The sequence below is a fragment of the Somniosus microcephalus genome, chromosome 17 (genome assembly GCF_052327205.1).
Source record: "Somniosus microcephalus isolate GS21.2 chromosome 17, FLI_Smic_1.0, whole genome shotgun sequence".
NCBI lineage: Eukaryota > Metazoa > Chordata > Chondrichthyes > Squaliformes > Somniosidae > Somniosus > Somniosus microcephalus.
This window is the reverse complement of record NC_141003.1, coordinates 5579902-5600622: the sequence shown is the minus strand read 5'-3', so window position 1 is coordinate 5600622 and position 20721 is coordinate 5579902. Positions and strand designations below refer to the sequence as shown.

At 48.7% G+C, this 20721-nt stretch overlaps 1 protein-coding gene across 2 annotated transcripts in view; it reads left to right on the top strand.

The window, feature by feature from the left end:
- Positions 1-8809, top strand: part of LOC147105464 (lamina-associated polypeptide 2, isoforms beta/delta/epsilon/gamma-like) — a 61838-nt gene extending 53029 nt beyond the window's left edge. For both annotated transcript variants that reach the window (XM_086009837.1, XM_086009835.1), the window contains one exon: positions 6772-8809. In XM_086009837.1, the coding sequence (XP_085865963.1) occupies positions 6772-7060 (289 nt within the window). In that variant the 3' untranslated portion in view covers positions 7061-8809. The remainder of the gene's footprint in view (positions 1-6771) is intronic.
- Positions 8810-20721: the final 11912 nt, after the last annotated feature.

The window sequence follows — 20721 nt, the reverse complement described above, 5'->3', positions numbered from 1 at the left end:
AATGGGGTTCACCGGCTCCCACATCTCGCAACAGTAACACATCACCTGCTCCATTCTATGTAATTAATTAAAATTTTTATTGTTAGTTATGGACACCCTCTGCCCGATTTTAGATGCTAGTATCCCCCTTTAATTGATTGGATTTAAATTAAATCAATCCCTCTAGTTACACCAGTTAAATGGTTTACCAACAGTCACTCTGCACCAGAAAGGCCTTGGTACACCACAGCAACCTTAAAAACTATAAACCACAGACTTAAAGTTTTAAAACGAGAGAAATACTCCAACCAATCACCTACCTGTTTTGTGGTGACGTCACACCTTGAATACTTTTTACCTCCTCTCCTTGCCTGAGATTGGAGATTGGTGAGGCCTACCTGAGCCTCTGGGGCCTCTTGTAGTCGCTCTGCCGCGCTGCTCCGCCTCCACCCGCTGCTGATGCCGCACTGAGGCCTACCTGAGCCTCTGGGGCCTCTTGTAGTCGCGCTGCTCTGCCTCCACCCGCTGCCGATGCCGCACTGAGGCCTACCTGAGCCTCTGGGGCCTCTTGTCACGCTGCTCCGCCTCCACCCGATGCCGCACTGAGGCCTACCTGAGCCCCTGGGGCCTCTTGTAATCGCGCTGCTCCGCCTCCACCCGCTGCCGATGCTGCACTGGGGGTGTGCTAGCCAATGTTGGTACTGATTCCCTTGCCCAGGCTAGGGCTTGAACCTGGGGCCATCCTGGGCTAGACAGCTACTCACTGGGAACACTGACCCATCGGGGATCAAGCAAATATATAGAGGGGTTTCTGTTCATGTGCCTTTTAGAATCATAGAAATTTACAGCACAGGAGGAGGCCATTCGGCCCATCGTGACCGTGCCGGCTGACAAAGAGCTCTCCACCTTAATCCTACTTTCTCCAGCTCTTGGTCTGTAGCCCTGTAGATTACGGCACTTCAAGTACATATCCAAGTACTTTTTAAATGTGATGAGGGTTTCTGCCTCTACCACCCTTTCAGGCAGTGAGTTCCAGACCCCCACCACCCTCTGGGTGAAAAAATTTCTCCTCAAATCCCCTCTAAACCTTCTACCAATTACTTTCAATCTATGTCCCCTGGTTATTGACCTCTCTGCTAAGGGAAATAGGTCCTTCCTATCCACTCTATCTAGGGCCCCTCATAATTTTTTACACCTCAATTAGGGCCCCCCTCAGCCTCCTCTGTTCCAAAGAAAACAACCCCAGCCGATCCAATCTTCCCTCATAGCTAAAATTCCCCAGCCCAGGCAACATCCTCGTAAATCTCCTCTGCACCCTCTCTAGTGCAATCACATCCTTCCTGTAATGTGGTGACCAGAACTGCACGCAGTATTATAGCTGCGGCCTAAATAGTGTTTTATACAGTTCAAACATAATCTCCCTGCTCATGTATTCTATACCTCGGCTAATAAAGGCAAGTATCCCGTATGCCTTAACCACCTTATCTACCTGTCCTGCTACCTTTAGGGATCTGTGGACATGTACTCCAAGGTCCCTCTGATCTTCTGCACTTCTCGGTGTCCTACCATTTATAGTGTATTCCCTTGCCTTGTTAGCCCTCCCCAAATGCATTACCTCACAGGTAATGCATATGCTCCGGATTGAATTCCATTTGCCACTGTTCTGTCCACCTGACCAGTCCATTGATATCTTCCTACAGTCTGCAGGTTTCTTCTTCATTATCAACCACACGGCCAATTTTTGTATCATCTGCTAACTTCTTAATCATACTTCCTACATTCAAGTCCAAATCATTGATAAAAAGCAAAGGACCCAGTACTGAGCCCTGCGGAACCCCACATGGAAACAGCCTTCAGTCACAAAAACACCCGTCGACCATTACCCTTTGTTTCCTGCCTCGGAGCCAATTTTGGATCCAACATGACACTGCCTTGGATCCCATGGGCTTTTACTTTCGTGACCAGTCTGCCTTGCGGGACCTTGTCAAAAGCCTTGCTACAATCCATATAGACTACATCAAACGCACTACCCTCATCGACCCTCCTTGTTACCGCCAAAAAAATTTAGTCAAGTTAGTCAGACGACATTCCCTTAACAAATCCATGCTGACTGTCACTGATTAATCCATGTCTTTCTAAATGAAGATTTATCCTGTCCCACAGAATTTTTTCCAATAATTTTCCCACCACCGAGGTTAGGCTGACTGGCCAGTAATTACTCGGGCTATCCCTTTCTCCCTTTTTAAACAACGGTACCATGTTAGCAGTCCTCCAGTCCTCTGGCACCACACCTGAAGCCAGAGAGGATTGGAAAATGATGGTCAGAGCCTCTGCTATTTCCTCTCTTACTTCTCAACAGTCTGGGATACATTTCATCTGGGCGGGGATTTATCCACTTTCAAAGATGCTAAACCCCTTAATACTTCCTCTCTCACTATGTTTATTTCATCTAATATTTCACACTCTTCCTCCCTGATTGCAATGTCTGCATCGTCCCTCTCTTTTGTGAAAACAGACAAAAAGTATTCATTAAGAACCATACCCATGTCTTCCACGTCCACACACAGGTTACCTTTAAGGAAGTGGAAGACATGGGTATGGTTCTTAATGAATACTTTGCGTCTGTTTTCACAGAAAAGAGGGACGGTGCTCTTCTTAAAAACCTTCTACCCAAAGTGCAGCTGAAAGTGTTAAGGTGCGGAATTTCTAAAATGCATCCAGGAGAACTTTTTTAGCCAGTACAGTATGTAGCAAGCCCAACAAGGGAGGGGGCGGTTCTGGACTTAGTTTCAGGCAATGAAGCTGGGCAGGTAGAAGGTGTATCAGTGAGGGAGCATTTTGGTGCTAGTGACCATAATTCAGTTATATTTAAGGTAGTTATGGAAAAGGATAGACCAGGAATAAAAATTCTAAATTGGGGAAAAGCAAATTTTGCTAAGCTCAGAGGGGATTTAGCCATAGTGGACTGGAAACAGCTACCTGAAGGTAAATTGGTGTCAGAGCAGTGGGAGGCATTCAAGGAGGAGATCTGGAGGGTTCAGACCAAACGTGTCCTTAAAGAAAAAAGGTGGGACTAACAAATCTAGAGCCCCTGGATGTCTAGAGACATACAGGGTAGGATAAAGAAAAAAAAGGGAGGCGTATGACAGATACCGAGGGCTAAATACTGCAGAATCTTTAGAGGAGTACAGAAAGTGCAGGGGTGCAATTAAAAAGGATATTAGGAAAGCAAAGAGAGAGGATGAAAAATTCTTGGCAAGTAAAATCAAGGATAACCGAAAGCTATTAATGAATACTTTGCGTCTGTTTTCACAAAGGAGAGGGGCGAAGCAGACATTGCTATCAGGGAGCAGGAGTGTGAAATAGTAGATGAAATAAACATAGTGAGAGGGGAAGTATTGAGGGGGTTAGCCACTTTAAAAGTGGATAAATCCCCAGGCCTGGACGAAATGTATCCCAGGCTGTTAAGCGAAGCAAAAGAGGAAATAACAGAGGCTCTGACCATCATTTTCCAATCCTCTGGCTTCAGGTGTGGTGCCAGAGGACTGCTAATGTGGTACCCTTGTTTAAAAAGGGAGACAAGGATAGACTGAGTAATTACAGGCCAGTCAGGTGGGAAATTATTGGAAAGAATTCTGAAGGACAGGATAAATCTTCATTTAGAAAGACACGGATTAATTAAGGATAGTCAGCACAGATTTGTTAAGGGAAGGTCATGTCTGACAAACTTGATTGAATTCTTTGAGGAGGTTACAAAGAGGGTAGATGAGGGTAGTGCATTTGATGTAGTTTACAGGAAACTGGTTTATCCGGAGGTTATATGTCCGGAATACTCGATCTAACGGCAAAAATCAGGAGCCGTTTTCTATAAGTTTTTTTAGTTCTCGTTGCTTTTTTTTCCCCAGTCAGGCACTGCAAGGTCTGTAGCTATAGCAACAGCTTCAGCTAGAGACGCTTGCAGCTGCAGCCGACTGTTTTGAAGCTGTTGCTAAGCAACAGGGTTTGTTGATTCACACGGAGCTTTTCAGTTCCGTATATTTCAACATTAACGCTGGTATGTCCGGCACTTTTGATGGTACGGCACCAGCTCGGTCCCGTCAGTGCCGGATATCAAAGTTTCCTGTATATGGACTTTAGCAAGGCTTTTGATAAAGTTCCACATGGCAGATTGGTCACTAAGTTAAAAGCCCATGGGATCCAAGGCAAAGTGTCAAGTTGGATTCAAAATTGGCTCGGAGACAGGAAGCAGAAGGTAATGGTTGATGGGTGTGTTTGTGACTGGAAGGCTGTTTCCAGTGGGGTTCTGCAGGGCTCAGTACTAGGTCCCTTGCTTTTTGTGGTATAGAGTTATACAGCACAGAAAGAGGCCCATCGTGTCCGCGCCGGCCATCAAGCCCTGTCTATTCTAATCCCATTTTCCAGCATTTGGTCCGTAGCCTTCACAGAATCACAGAATCTACAGTGCAGATAGAGGCCATTTCGGCCCATCGAGCCTGCACCGACACATATCCCACCCTATCCCTGTAACCCCACGTATTTAATCCCCTAACACTGAGGGTCAATTTATTTTATGCCTTGTATGCTATGGCGTTTCAAGTGCTCATCTAAATGCTGCTTGAATGTTGTGAGGGTTCCTGCCTCTACCACCCTTTCAGGCAGTGAGTTCCAGATTTCAACCACCCTCTGGGTGAAAAAGTTTTTCCTCAAATCCCCTCTAAACCTCCTGCCCCTTAACTTGAAACTAGGCCCCCTGGTTATTGACCCCTCTACTAAGGGGAAAAGTTCCTTTCTATCTACCCTATCTATGCCCCTCATAATTTTGTACACCTCAATCAGGTCCCCCCTCAGCCTTCTCTGCTCTAAGGATAACAACCCCAGCCTGTCCAGTCTCTCTTCATAGCTGAAACGCTCCAGCCCAGGTAACATCCTGGTGAATCTCCTCTGCACCCTCTCCAATGCAATCACATCCCTCCTATAGTGTGGTGACCAGAACTGCACACAGTATTCCAGCTGTGGCCTAACTAGCGTTTTGTACAGCTCCATCATAACCTCCCTGCTCTTGCCTTCATTAGCCGAGGCATAGAATATAACTATCCCATATGCCTTTTTAACCACCTTATCTACCTGTCCTGCTGCCTTCAGGGATCTATGTACATATGCACCAAGGTCCCTCTGATCCTCTGTCCTTCCTAGGATCCTGCCATTCATTGTGTATTCCCTTGCCTTGTTAGTCTTCCCAAAATGCATCACCTCACACTTTTCGGGGTTAAATTCCATTTGACACTGTTCTGTCCATCTAACCATCCTGTCTATATCCTGTAGCCTGAGGCTTCCCTCCTCGCTATTTACCACTCCACCAATTTTTGTGTCATCTGCGAACTTACTGATCATACCTCCTACATTCATATCTAAATCATTAATGTACACTACAAACAGCAAAGGACCCAGCACCGATCCCTGCGGTACACCACTGGACACAGGCTTCCAGTCACAAAAGCAACCTTCGACCATCACCCTCTGCCTCCTACCACTAAGCCAATTTTGGATCCAATGTGTCAAATTGCCCTGGATCCCATGGGTTCTTGACCAGTCTCCCATGTGGGACTTTGTCAAAAGCCTTACTGAAGTCCATGTAGACTACATCAACTGCACTACCCTCATCCACACACCTAGTCACCCCCTCTCAAAATTCAATCAAATTGGTCAGACATGATCTCCCCTGACAAAGCCATGCTGACTATCCCTGATTAATCCCTGCCTCTTCAAGTGGAGACTATATATATATCAATGATCTAGACTTGAATATAGGGGGCATGATTAAGAAGTTTGCAGATGATACTAAAATCGGCTGTGTGGTTGATACTGAAGAAGGAAGCTGTAGACTGCAGGAAGCTATCAATAAATTGGTCAGGTGGGCAGAACAGTGGCAAATGGAATTCAATCTGGAGAAGTGTGAGGTAATGCATTTGGGGAGGGCTAACAAGGAAAGGGAATACACATTAAATGGTAGGACACTGAGTCGTGTAGAGGAACAAAGGGACCTTGGAGTGCATATCCACAGATCCCTGAAGCTAGCAGGCCAGGTAGATAAGGTGGTTAAGAAGGCATACGGAATGCTTGCCTTTATTAGCCGTGGCATAGAATACAAGAGCAGGGGGGTTATGCTTCAACTGTATAAAACACTAGTTAGGCCTCAGCTAGAGTACTGCGTGCAGTTCTGGTCACCACATTACAGGAAAGATGTGATTGCACTAGACAGGGTACAGAGGAGATTTACAAGGATGTTGCCAGGAGTAGAGAATCTTAGCTATGAGGAAAGACTGGATAGGCTGGGTCTGTTTTCCTTGAACAGAGGAGGCTGAGGGGAGACCTTGAGGTGTATGAAATTGAGGGGCCGAGATAAAGTCGATAGAAAGGACATATTTCCCTAGCAAAGGGGTCAAAAACCAGGGGGCACAGATTTAAAGTAATTGGTGGAAGGTTTAGAGGGGATTTGAGGGGAAATTTCTTCACCCAGAGGATTGTGGGGGTCTGGAACTCACTGCCTGAAAGGGTGGTAGAGGCAGGAACCCTAACCACATTTAAAAAGTACTTGGGATGCTGTAACCTTCAGGGCTACGGACCAAGAGCTGGGAAGTGGGATTAGGCTGGATAGCTCTTTGTTGGATGGCGCGGACACGATGGGCCGAAATGGCCTCCTTCAGTGCTGTAACTTTCTATGATTCTATCTGTTGTTAGTTTAAAATATCCTAATGTTGCTTTATTCACTCCATTCTACCTGACTCTTCATAGTGCCACTTGCCGTAGACCAATCAGAGGGGCTGCTGGGAGACCGATTGAGTTCACGTTCAAGGATGCCCTTCCAAGGAGGCCTTTTCCCAAATTCCAGCCAGTGACGCAGATCAAACCAGAGAAGAGTAAAAGCCGGCGCTCTGTGCCCATCTGGATGCAGATTGTGGTGTTCCTCATCGTGGCATTCTTCTTGTTCTTGGTTTATCAAGCCATGGAAACAAACAAAGGGAATCCGTTCCCCATGATCCCTGAAGGTTCCACTAAGTCGGCAGCTGACGGTCACCAGTGAGCCGGATGGTGCAGCAAGCTTAACCATGGGTACATCCTCGTACAGGTCTGAACAAGCTGTTCTGTTTTTGCATCGGAACAGAGTCTGGGGGTGGGGGGTTGGCGGGAGGAAAGTGATCATGTGGAACCGTTTTTTAATACGGCAGAAAAGGAAAATGGACATCTGACTTCTGCTTTAGGAATGGACTATATCAGGTCTCTGTGCCATACCATACAAGGATCAACTCATTTAAAATTTGCAATCTCAAACTTTTTTGTAAACTATTTTTCTAAATTGAGACTTTCTTCACCTTTTTAAAAATGGATCATGCCACAATTGGCACAATGAGGGTAACACAGGTACAGTGTGATGCTACGATATGTTTGTGTAGTGATCAATAAGGATTGTATATGAAGTGCGTAGTAATGTTGAATCTTTTCTACCGTTGAGGCATGGTTAGACTATTCTTTAGGCATGGGGTCAAGATCAGTGTTCTAAAAGTAACGCTGTGATCCAGATAATGTTACTTTGAATTGTGTTGGTCTGGTAAAATGAGGATTAAAATAGAATAAAGGTTTTCTGCATTACTGCTTATAGCAGGAAGTACATCTACAGCAGGATTTGTTTGAAAAACATTGCATCTTTCAGTAAAAAATGTAATTGGATAGAAGTACAAATTGCATCATGAGCCTTGGCACATACTATTATACTGTCCTGTAGCATCAATACTCTTCACTGTTAATTGCTATCTTTACTGTGATGTTTTCCTTGTTTAGTGTTAGATCATAGTCATTTACAGGAGGATTTACAGTCCTAACGTAGGCTGGTGTATTTTAATTGCCTAGAACCATGTCTTTTTAGAAGATCTATTTATTAGCAATACTAAATGTTCATATTGAAATAAAATGACTAAAATAGTGATGACTATGGAGCTCGTATACGTCTTGCTGACAGCATTTTTCTTTGCTGCCAACTATTGACGAGCAAGGCATCGCCTGCCACAGCAGTCAGCATTCCAATGCACTCCTTGGGGATTCTCCCGCTTGATCGCCGGAACCCTGTTTATACGGATACTCTGGTTTCTGCCGAGGTTACGGCGGCAGATCGGGAGAACCCCGCGGAAATTCCCGTCGACTGTCTGTTTTCACAGAAATCACAGAAACCCCACAGTGCAGATAGAGGCCATTTCGGCCCATCGAGCCTGCACCGACACACATCCCACCCGATCCCCGTAACCCCTACACCAACACATATCCCACCCGATCCCCGTAACCCCTACACCAACACATATCCCACCCTATCCCTGTAACCCCACGTATTTAATCCCCCTAACACTAAGGGTCAATTTATCATAGCCAATCAACCTAACCCGCACATCTTTGGACTGTGGGAGGAAACCGGAGCACCCGGAGAAAACCCACGCAAACACGGGGAGAATGTGCAAACTCCACACAGACAGTCGCCCGAGGCTGGATTCGAACCCGGGTCTCTGGCGCTGAGGCAACAGTGCTAACCACTATGCCACCGTGCCGCCATGTTTTGAGCAGTGTGCTTTGGCTTAACCAACTATTTGGCAGTACCCGGTGTTAGTCTCTTTTTATAGTTTAACTTTAACCTATTTGTAATGTGTTAACGGTGATATACATTCTTACATTGGAACCTACCTTTTTGTTGCAATAAATTTGGCCAGTTTTCGTACACGTACAATTGTCACAAAATAGTGATGAGCATTATATTGTGATATAGGAGAATAAATGGTTAGCAATGCAAGTACTCATGTCTTCATTCCTAAACTACATTCTACTTCAAAATAATAATGGATTATACAAGTGGTCCAATGGTTTGAGGACCTACTGAAAATTCAGCCACATATCTAGTGGTGTGAAGGCGATGCAGGAGAACCGCTGCAATAGAGAAGTTTCCAAAGGAGGCGGGGTGGGATTATTTTGAGACTCTTCTAAACTTCACGTCCTCTGCACACTCTCAGGTTCTGGAGTGCTGAGCATGCACACGAGGTATATACTGCATATTGTCTTCTGTTCTATCACTATCTAAAGCACCAGCACCTGGGTCATTGTGCCAGTTTGTTGTTTTTGCAGGGGGTGAAGCCCTGGGGGTGGTTAAGTCATTCCATCAGTTCCCCAGCTGTCTCCTTGTAGAATCTTCATGCTGTACCTTGCCACTTCTGTTCTGCGTATGGTTTACACACAATCTATCCAGCGAAGCTGTGCTCCTTCGATGAAGAGCTTGCCAGGTACATGATCTATTATTTTAACGTTTCAGTAATTACATAACAAACTGAAGATCTCTGAAACAAAGTTGTTGAAATCTGTGCTTGTATGCAGAAGAATCAACATGGCTGTAGCGTGTTGGTCTTCTAACTCTCTGTACCTCAGAGTGACGAGCAAATGGGCTTTTGCTCTCGGCCCTTTCTGAACCCCTTCCTATTGGGGAGTTCCCAATTTGTAACATGAATGTAAAGTCCTTGCTGATCCACACACTTGCACCTCCTACGAGCTGGTTAGAGGGGGCACAAGATGTAGGTCTGGAAAGAGGGAATGCAACTTCTATCTTAGGGATGTGGTCTGCATTATGGGGAAAGCTGGAACCTTAACTAGAAATTAAATTAAATTTAAATAAAATGTGAAACAGTGACTGCCCTGCATTCGAAACTGCGCACAATGTTAAAATATATTGGTGACACGTCACGAGGAATTACTTTTTAAACTTTTCACCAATTGGGTGATTTGATTAAAGAGTAGGATCTTTGAGATTTGAGATTTAAGAAAAAAAACATTTGAGGAACTTGTAGAGATGGGCTGTAAAGTATTTAGCACATCATCTTCAGAAATCAAGTAATATAGTTTATGAAATCGTGGTACATGAAAAAATAAATGACCTTTTTCTGTGCAAGGGAGCAGCTTCAAGATGCTCCTGCTTCAGATGGTAAATGGAAACAACACTACTTAATATCTGGTCATTATCACATTGCTGTTTGTGGGAGCTTGCTGTACACACTGGCTGCTGCATTTCCCTAGATTACAACACTGACCACACCTCAAAGTACTTCATTGGCTGTAAATCGCTTTGGGGCGACCTGAGGTCATGAAAGGCGCTATATAAATGCAAGTTTGTTTGTTCTTGAACTTGAATTGGACTAGGATTTGGAAACATTTAAAGAACAACAAAGGTTTCTTTTTTTTTAAAAAAAATAAAAGGATAGCAGGAAGTGTGTGTGTGTGTGTGTGTTAATTTGTTATCGGGATACTGCCAACACTACTGAAGCTACATTTGTTGCCTGAGAAGGTGGTGGTGGGTCTTTGCTTTGAACTGACGGTGCTCCCACAGTGGTGGTGGCTAGGGAGTTCCATGATATTGATCCAACAACAATGAAAGAACATTGATAAAGGTCCGTGAGTTAGAGGTGATGGTGTTCACATGACATTGCTGCTCTTGTCCTTCTCGGTGGTGGAGGTCGCAGGGGAGGGAGGTGCTGTTAAAGTATAAGTAACAAAAACTGGAATAAGTTTGCCTTTTCTGTATCTCAAATATGAAAGTGAACAGCAATCTGAATTACATAAAGTCCACATTATTAAACTCATCAAAACTAGACAAACTAAGGAGTCCGTCACCATGGGTAAAATTGCAAAAACAGATGCAACATTTCATTTTTGATATAGAAACAAAATGCTGGAAACACTCAGCAGGTCAGGCAGCAACTATGGAGAGAGAAACAAAGTTAATGTTTTGGGTCGATGAACTTTCAACACTTGATAGTATTTTTACATTTTGGTTTAGGGGCGTTCACTCACTAAGGGTTCAAAGGTAAAACGGACTCGAAAGTTCCGAACTGGGAAAGAATTAAGAGAAGTGCATGGGAATTTGAGAGATCACCTAACACTGAAAGAGACACGAGACAGAATGGAGGAACATATCCGGCACCTATGGGGCTTAAAGATGAGTTGAGGACCGTTGATCCAGTTACTATAAATATCAGGATTCAGTGTTCCCAGTAATTTTTTTTGGTGTGCGGTCCCTTTAACCGGCTACATTATTTTCACGCAAGTGCGGTTTCTTGCATTGAAAAGCCGCTGAGCAGCCTGCGCGGGACCTCCAAACCGCTGAGTGGCCTGCACGGGACCTCCAAACCGCTGAGTGGCCTGCACGGGACCTCCAAACCGCTGAGTGGCCTGCGCGGGACCTCCAAACCGCTGCGTGGCCTGCGCGGGACCTCCAAACCGCTGCGTGGCCTGCGCGGGACCTCCAAACCGCTGCGTGGCCTGCGCGGGACCTCCAAACCGCTGCGTGGCCTGCGCGGGACCTCCAAACCGCTGCGTGGCCTGCGCGGGACCTCCAAACCGCTGCGTGGCCTGCGCGGGACCTCCAAACCGCTGAGTGGCCTGCGCGGGACCTCCAAACCGCTGCGTGGCCTGCGCGGGACCTCCAAACCGCTGCGTGGCCTGCGCGGGACCTCCAAACCGCTGCGTGGCCTGCGCGGGACCTCCAAACCGCTGCGTGGCCTGCGCGGGACCTCCAAACCGCTGCGTGGCCTGCGCGGGACCTCCAAACCGCTGCGTGGCCTGCGCGGGACCTCCAAACCGCTGCGTGGCCTGCGCGGGACCTCCAAACCGCTGCGTGGCCGTGCAGCTTAGCGGGAACATTGTCAGGATTGTATCTGCTTAGTTCAGGTGACTCCAGTTCAAATGCTAAAAATAAGTTGTCCTTTGATCCCAATTTGCTATTAGCAGAAAGTATATTGATGCTCTATCGTGTGCTTAAAAACTGGGCGTTTTCCAAGTTCAGCTGTTCATTAGTTCTGGAATTTAGTCAGATGGAGGATCTGTAAAGTGTGGTATGTATTAACCACACATTTCAATTCTGATCAACACTGATGTAGAAGTTCATGAAACCTATTGAATTTACCCAATTCACTTTACTGGTTATGGGTCTTTTTAAAAAATATAGGCTTGCATTTTGTTAAGCTATTAAAAGGAGTAATTAATCAATCAGTTTGATATTTTACTTATTAGTATTTCCCCAATTCTCATGTTTCATTTCAATTTAATAAATACAGTAGCTGCTTTGGTTGTCCTTTAAAAGAGAGTATATAGTGTAGAGTGAGACTACATTTAGTCCAGTGAACTGAAGTTTGTAAGTGGGGAATTGTTCACCCTCTGGGTTGTACAACTTTGCAAGGGCAGGTTATTGTAAAGATACAACTTTCACCTGTTTAATGGAAATGCTGTAAAAGTTGAGCACGTTCAGAAAATACCCCAAATTGTAATAATTGCGGGAAGTGCAGTGAGATATACTTGGAGACTAGGCAGACCGTTAACTATTAACTTGAACCAATCTAAACAAAAACGCAATACAATGTGAGAATAGTGCAGACAAAGCTGATGTATGTACGAGATATGAAAGCGTCTTCCAACTGGAAGTACACAAATTGGAACTGGTAGTAGAAAACACAGCTCCAACACAAAGGAGACGATGGAGGATTGCAGTGTATACAAGAGGAGAAAAACAAGCGGTGTAATAGTCAGCTGGAAGTGCACTGACAGGACGTGGTCAAAAGGAGCCAGCATAATCTCACCAGGCAAGTTGGGGTGGTATGTCCACCCACAACATTAGATCTAGCTTCAGTCCAATTGCGGGAATAGGGACGACTCATTGGAAACTGTTAGTGCATTAGCACAGGAGAAACAGGAATGGGGAGAGAAACCATCACCGAAGGAAGCACTTACTTTCTATAAAATGTGAGTCGTGTACATATAATGTAGTGAAACGTGTCTGTTCTGTCTCCTGCACTTCTGCCCTCACCCCTGCTCCTCCCTCTCGGAACCATGACAGAGATCCGCTTGTCCTCACCTTTCACCCCACCAGCCTCCACATTCAACGGATCATCCTCCGCCATTTCTGCCACCTCCAGTGTGATCCCTTCCCCTCACCTCCTTTCAGCATTCCGTAGGGACCGCTCCCACCGCGACACCCTTGTCCACTCCTCTCTCACCCCCAACACCCCTTCCCCTTCGCCCGGCACCTTCCCGTGCAAGCGCAGGAGATGCAACACCTGTCCCTATACCTCCCCCCTTCCCACTGTCCAGGGCCCCAAACACCCCTTCCAGGTGAAACAGCGATTTATTTGTATTTCTCGCAATTTAGTATAGTGTATTCGCTGCTCACGATGTGGTCTCCTCTACATTAGGGAAACCAAACGCAGATTGGGTGACCGCTTTGCGGAGCACCTCCGTTCAGTCCGTAAGGGGGACCCCAAGCTTCTGGTCGCCTGTCACTTTAATTCACTGCTCCACTCCCACTCAGACCTCGCCATCCTCGGCCTCTTGCATTGTTCCGCGGAAGCTCGAGGAACAGCACCTCATCTTTCAATTAGGCACTTTACAGCCTTCTGGACTCAACATAGAGTTCAACAATTTCAGATCGTAACCTCGGCCCCTATCATCTATCTATCTATATATATAAAGCGGTTCTTCTGTCTGTCTGTCATGCCGTCTGTCTGTATTGAATTAACTTGAAAGTTATAGAGCGTACCTACACGTGTGTTACGTCGAAAGAAAGCTGACGATTCCAGAACCGTCCTAAGCGTATTTACGTTTCGGCTGGACAAAAATTGCGCCCGCGATATCCAAAAAACGTTCAACATTCCGCTCATTATCCGCTCATTAGCATCGAGTGACGTCGAAGTCGACCAATCGTACGGCGGCTTCCTGGCGCGTGCGGCCGGGCCCTCCTACGGCCGAGTGACGGGACGATTGACCAATCCTACACTTTGGTGACCTGACGGTCGACCAATCGGTGCGTGTGTGGGTGGGCCTTATCGTTCTGAACCGAGGTGAGTCGCCGCCATCTTGATTCCAAACTTTTCCTTTCTTTTTCCCGCTTTCTGCGTCTTTCAAAAAAACGTTGCTTTTAAAACACATTGTTTTTTAAAAAAGTTAATTACTTTCTAAATCTTTTATCTAATCTCATTAATTTTCCTACCTTTCCCCATTTTTCCAGGTAGGCCTCGAAGCCGAAGCCTCTGCCTCTCCTCCGCACCCACCTCCCAGCTAGGCACCTCCCGGCCCCAGTCAGCAAGCGGCCCCCGATCGTCGCCATCTTTGTGAAGGCTGGAGGGGCGGGCCTCAGCCGAGCGCCGCTACCTTAGTAAAGGGTGCGCGCGCAGCAGGAGCAACTGAGACGCGGCGTCTCTCTTCACCGCTCGGCTCGGGCGGGGCTCTCGGGAGTGCTGATCTCGGGCGGGGCTTGGAGAGCGGGAAGGGTTACCCCGGCAACCGGGCCCGCCGGCCGTCTCTCACAGCTGCAATCGGCGCTCTTCAAGCCAGCTCGGGAGGGCGGGGCCATGTCAGTGCGTGGGGTGGCACGGAGCTCTGTGGAGCCATCGCCGGCGCTGGGCTCGGGTGCTTTGTGGCCTGCGGCCGAACAGCGGCTGCGGACCTCGAGCTGACCGGGGCGCTGGACTCGGCTGGGCCATTTCTTTGCGGGTGTTCGCCTCGGCCAACGGCATCAGGGTGACGGCCGAGGGAACGCGTTCATCCAGGTGCCGAGGCCCGGGCCCCGGGGCGCAAAGAGGGATTGGAGCGGGGGATGAGGGATTGGAGCGGGGGATGAGGGCTCGGGCAGGGGGGGGGGGGGAGGAGGAGAGGGAGGAAGGGGGTAAGGAGGAGGAGAGGGAGGAAGGGGGTAGGGAGGTGGTGAGAGGGAGGAGGGGGGGTAGGGAGGTGGTGTGAGGGAGGAGGGGAGGGTGGGGGAGGGGAGGGTGGGGGAGGGGAGAGGGAGGAGGGGAGGGTGGGGGAGGGGAGAGAGAGGGTGGGGGGAGGGCAGAGAGAGGTGGGGGAGGAGAGAGGGTGGGGGAGGAGAGAGAGAGAAGGTGGGGGAGGAGAGAGAGGGTGGGGGGAGGAGAGAGAGAGAAGGTGGGGGAGGAGAGAGAGGGTGGGGGAGGGGAGAGAGAGAAGGTGGGGGAGGAGAGAGAGAGGGTGGGGGGAGGGGAGAGAGAGAGGGGGAGGGGAGAGAGAGAAGGTGGGGGAGGGGAGAGAGAGAGGGTGGGGGGAGAGAGGGGAGGGGAGAGAGGGGGAGGGGAGGGGAGAGAGGGGGAGGGGAGAGAGAGGGTGGGGGGAGAGAGAGAGAGGGTGAGGGGAGAGAGAGAGGGTGGGGGAGGGGAGAGAGGGTGGGGGAGGGGAGAGAGGGGGTGGGGGGAGGGGAGAGAGAGAGGGTGGGGGGAGGGGAGAGAGGGAGGGGAGAGAGGGTGGGGGGAGGGGAGAGAGAGAGGGTGGGGGGAGAGAGAGAGAGGGTGGGGGGAGAGAGAGAGAGGGTGGGGGGAGGGGAGAGAGAGGGTGGGGGGAGGGGAGAGAGAGGGAGGGGAGAGAGGGTGGGGGGAGGGGAGAGGGTGGGGGGAGGGGAGAGAGAGAGAGGGTGGGGGAGGAGAGAAGGTGGGGGAGGAGAGAGAGAGGGTGGGGGGAGGAGAGAGAGAGGGTGGAGGGAGGGGAGAGAGAGAAGGTGGGGGGAGGGGAGAGAGAGAGGGTGGGGGGAGGGGAGAGAGAGAAGGTGGGGGAGGAGAGAGAGAGGGTGGGGGGAGGGGAGAGAGAGGTGGGGGAGGAGAGAGAGAGGGTGGGGGAGAGAGAGGGTGGGGGGAGGGGAGAGAGAGAGGGTGGGGGGAGGGGAGAGAGAGGGTGGGGGGAGGGGAGAGAGAGAGGGTGGGGGGAGGGGAGAGAGAGAGGGGAGAGAGGGTGGGGGGAGAGAGGGTGGGGGGAGGGGAGAGAGAGAGGGTGGGGGGAGAGAGGGTGGGGGGAGGGGAGAGAGAGAGGGTGGGGGGAGAGAGGGTGGGGGGAGGGGAGAGAGAGAGGGTGGGGGAGGGGAGAGAGAGAGAGGGGGTGGGGGGAGGGGAGAGAGAGAGAGGGGGTGGGGGGAGGGGAAGAGGGTGGGGGAGAGAGGGTGGGGGGGGGGAGAGGGAGGGGAGAGAGAGGGTGGGGGAGGGAGAGAGAGAGGGTGGGGGAGAGGGTGAGGGGAGGGGAGAGAGAGAGGGTGGGGGAGGGGAGAGAGAGAGGGGGAGGGGAGAGAGGGGTGGGGGGAGGGGAGAGAGGGTGGGGGGAGGGGGGAGAGAGAGAGAGGGTGGGGGGAGAGAGGGAGGGGAGAGAGAGAGAGGGTGGGGGAAGGGGAGAGAGAGAGGGTGGGGGAGGGGAGAGAGAGAGGGTGGGGGGAGGGGAGAGAGAGAGGGTGGGGGGAGGGGAGAGAGGGTGGGGGGAGGGGAGAGAGGGTGGAGGGTGGAGGGAGGGGAGAGGGTGGGGGGAGGGGAGAGAGAGAGAGGGTGGGGGGAGGGGGAGAGAGAGAGAGGGTGGGGGGAGGGGAGAGAGACTTTATATTCCTCCAATTGATTCCCCGTACTTTAAAGAGGACACCTTCTCCAACATAGAGGGGGAAATTATCCAATACCAGGCCCAGGGGAACGTGTTGATCCGTGGGGACCTCAATTCAAGAACGGGCGAAGAACCAGACTTCACCAATAATCAGGGAAACAATTACGTATTCGGGAATAACCACTTTGACATCCCTTCCCTTCCATACAGGCATAACTGCAACAAGCAGACAAATACCAACGGAAAACAGCTACTACAGCTCTGTCGAAACCTGGGTCTGTACATTGTCAATGGTAGGTTCATAGGAGACCTCCTAGGAAGATCGACCTATTGCTCACCTCTTGGCTGCAGCACAGTAGACTACATGATTACAGATTTGGACCCATCCTCTTTCAGAGCATTCACAGTCAAACCACAAACAACACTGTCAGATCACAGTCAAATTACTATGTATCTCAAAAAGACAGAAACAAACAACATAGAAACACAACCCAGTAAACTGTACAACACCAAAAAATCGTACAGATGGGCCAAAAACGACACGGAAAAATACCAGAAAACAATTAGCAATGCATCAACTCAAGCTCTCTTGGACACCTTTCTGGATAACATATACACTCACAATAAAGAAGGAGTAAACCGGGCAGTTATTAACCTAAACAATATTTTTGATAATTTGGCAACAAGTGCAAACTTGAAAGCTCGCAAGAACAAACCCAAAACAAAAAACTATGAAAAATGGTTTGACCCAGATTGCCATAACATGAGGAAAAAACTTAGAAAAATATCAAACCAAAAACACAGACATCCAGAAAACGAGGAATTACGCCTTACTTATTGTCAGACACTAACACAATACAGAAACACACTCAGAACCAAAAAAGAGCAATATATTAAGAATACACTCAGCTCCATGGAGGAATCCATTGATTCCAATTGTTTCTGGGACAACTTGAATACACTACACAAAAAACAACACGACGCATTGGCCATTCAAAATGGGGACACATGGGTAAACCACTTTGAAAAATTATACCAGAAAAACACACTAAGGCCAGAGCAACACCAAATATGCAAAAAACTGGAAAAGCTAGAAATGGCCATAAAAGATAACCAAAACCCGCTAGACTCCATAATAACAGAAAAAGAACTTTTTGAAAAACTCAAGGACCTGCGACCAGGAAAAGCTTGCGGGACAGACGGCATACTAAACGAGATGATTAAACACACAGACGACAAAATGAAACTGGCTATCCTAAAACTCTTCAACTTGGTTCTGAGTGTCGGTTATTTCCCTGATATCTGGAACAAAGGACTCATAACGCCCATATACAAAAGTGGGGACAAAATCGACCCAAACAACTATCGAGGCATCTGTGTAAACAGTAATCTGGGGAAGGTATTCTGTAGCATCATAAACAAAAGACTTATAAACTTCCTTGAGGAGCACAATGTCTTGAGTAAAAGCCAAATTGGATTCCTGCCAAACTATAGAACATCAGATCATATCTTCACCCTACAGACCCTAATTGACAAACACGTTCACCATAACAAAAGCAAAATCTACGCATGCTTTATAGATTTCCAGAAGGCTTTCGACTCCATCTGGCATGACGGTTTATTCCTGAAACTTATCGAAAGCGGGGTAGGAGGAAAAACATATGATGTAATATATGATGTAATTAAATCAATGTATACAAACAACAAATGTGCAGTTAAGATTGGAGACAAACAAACAAAATACTTCCCACAGAGGCGGGGGGTGACGCAGGGCTCGCCAATCTCACCGACACTCTTTAATATTTACATAAATAAATTGGCAAAACTACTTGAACAATCCACAGCACCCGGCCTCACCCTATATGAATCCAAGGTTAAATTCCTCCTCTATGCAGACGACCTGGTTCTGCTGTCACCAACTAAGGAGGGTCTACAGCAGAACCTGGACCTGCTGGAGTCGTACTGCCAGACTTGGGCCCTGACAATAAATCCACAAAAAACCAAAGTCCTTGTGTTCCAGCAAAGATCCAAACATCAGGGACCCAAAATAAATTTCACACTAGGAACAACCAAAATTGAACAAACCACTAACTACACATACTTGGGCTTAAAAATCAGTTCTACGGGAAACTTCAAACGGGCTGTGAATGAACTGAAAGAGAAAGCAAGAAGGGCTTTCTATGCCATCAAAAAATCAATCCAAATAGAAATCCCAATTAGCATTTGGCTCAAAATTTTCAAATCAGTAATTGAACCAATTGCACTCTATGGCAGTGAGGTATGGGGACCGCTAACACAACAAGAATTTGCAAAATGGGACAAACACCCAACTGAGATCCTACATGCAGAATTCTGTAAAAGTATCCTCCGGACTCAAAGGAAAACAGTAAACAATGCATGCAGGGCGGAACTAGGCCAATATCCATTAATAATCACTATCCAAAAAAGAGCCACCAAATTTTGGAATCGCCTACAAATGAGCAACCCCCAATGCTATCACTACGACGCCCTGAAATGCCAAGAGCTGACCATAAAGAAGAATACCCTCAGTCAACTAGTCCTGGGACTCAGTGAAGTAACTACTAACAATACATAAATAACCAGCCCCATGACAGTGACAGGGTAACACAAAGAATTCGACCCAACACAATCGTCGCTAAGCAAAAGGAAAAATATCTGACATATTGGGCAGAAACAACAAAAACCCAAAGCAAACTCAATTGCTACTTGGCCCTAAACAGACAATACAACATAGCTGATTACCTGACCATGGTAAAGGATAACAAACTGAGAAGAACCTTGACAAGGTACAGACTTAGCGAACATAGCCTGGCGATCGAAAAAAGGCAGACACAGGCTGCCAAGAGAAGACAGGATATGCTCTCACTGCAGTCAGGGAGTAGTGGAGACAGAGATGCACTTCCTCACAGCCTGTGGAAAATATCAGGGCATCAGGGAGAATTTCTACCAAAAATTCTCACAAATATGCCCTGAATTCAGAAATCTGAATGACAACCAAAAACTCCCATACCTACTGGGGGAGGAGAGAAGCTGTGTAACACTGGCGGCACACTATGTTACAGCTTGCCATGAACAGAGGGACAACCAGTAAACTAAGAAAAGAGTATATATAAATAATGCGATTGTATATTTATACACTCAGGGATATACCTGTTTATACACTGTATGAATAGAACTGCGTTTATGTGTTCAACCATAAATGTGTTATGATGCTTTGGCAACATAAGATGTACCTTATCATGCCAATAAAGCGATTTGAATTTGAATTTGAAATTGAGAGGGTGGGGGGAGGGGAGAGAGAGGGTGGGGAGGGGAGCGAGAGAGGGTGGGGGGAGAGACGGGAGGGAGAGAGAGAGGGTGAGGGAGGGAGAGCGTGAGGAGAGGGGGAGGGAGAGTAAAGCAGGGAGAGACGGGGGAGGGAGAGAGGGTGAGGGAGGGAAAGAGTGAAGGGGTGGGACAGGGAGGGAAAGAGTGAGGGGGTGGGACAGGGAGGGAGAGCTTACCTTCTTCCTTCGCAGGGGTCCATCGGGCCACCTTCCCCCCCGTCGCTCTCTCTCTTCCCCCCCGTCGCGCTCTCTCTTCCCCCCCAGTCGCTCTCTCTCTTCCCCCCCAGTCGCTCTCTCTTCCCCCCCAGTCGCTCTCTCTCTTCCCCCCCAGTCGCTCTCTCTCTTCCCCCCCCAGTCGCTCTCTCTCTCCCCCCCAGTCGCTCTCTCTCTTCCCCCCCAGTCGCTCTCTCTCTTCCCCCCCAGTCGCTCTCTCTTTTCCCCCCCCAGTCGCTCTCTCTCTTCCCCCCCCAGTCGCTCTCTCTCTTCCCCCCCCAGTCGCTCTCTCTCTTCCCCCCGCAGTCGCTCTCTCTCTTCCCCCCCCAGTCGCTCTCTTCCCCCCCCCAGTCGCTCTCTCTCTTCCCCCCCGTCGCTCTCTCTCTTCCCCCCCGTCGCTCTCTCTCTTCCCCCCCGTCGCTCTCTCTCTTCCCCCCCATCGCTCTCTCTCTTCCCCCCCCAGTCGCTCTCTCTCTTCCCCCCCAGTCGCTCTCTTCCCCCCCAGTCGCTCTCTCTCTTCCCCCCCGTCGCTCTCTCTCTTCCCCCCCGTCGCTCTCTCTCTTCCCCCCCCAGTCGCTCTCTCTTCCCCCCCCAGTCGCTCTCTCTCTTCCCCCCCCAGTCGCTCTCTCTCTTCCCCCCCCAGTCGCTCTCTCTCTTCCCCCCCCAGTCGCTCTCTCTCTTCCCCCCCCAGTCGCTCTCTCTCTTCCCCCCCCAGTCGCTCTCTCTCTTCCCCCCCCAGTCGCTCTCTCTC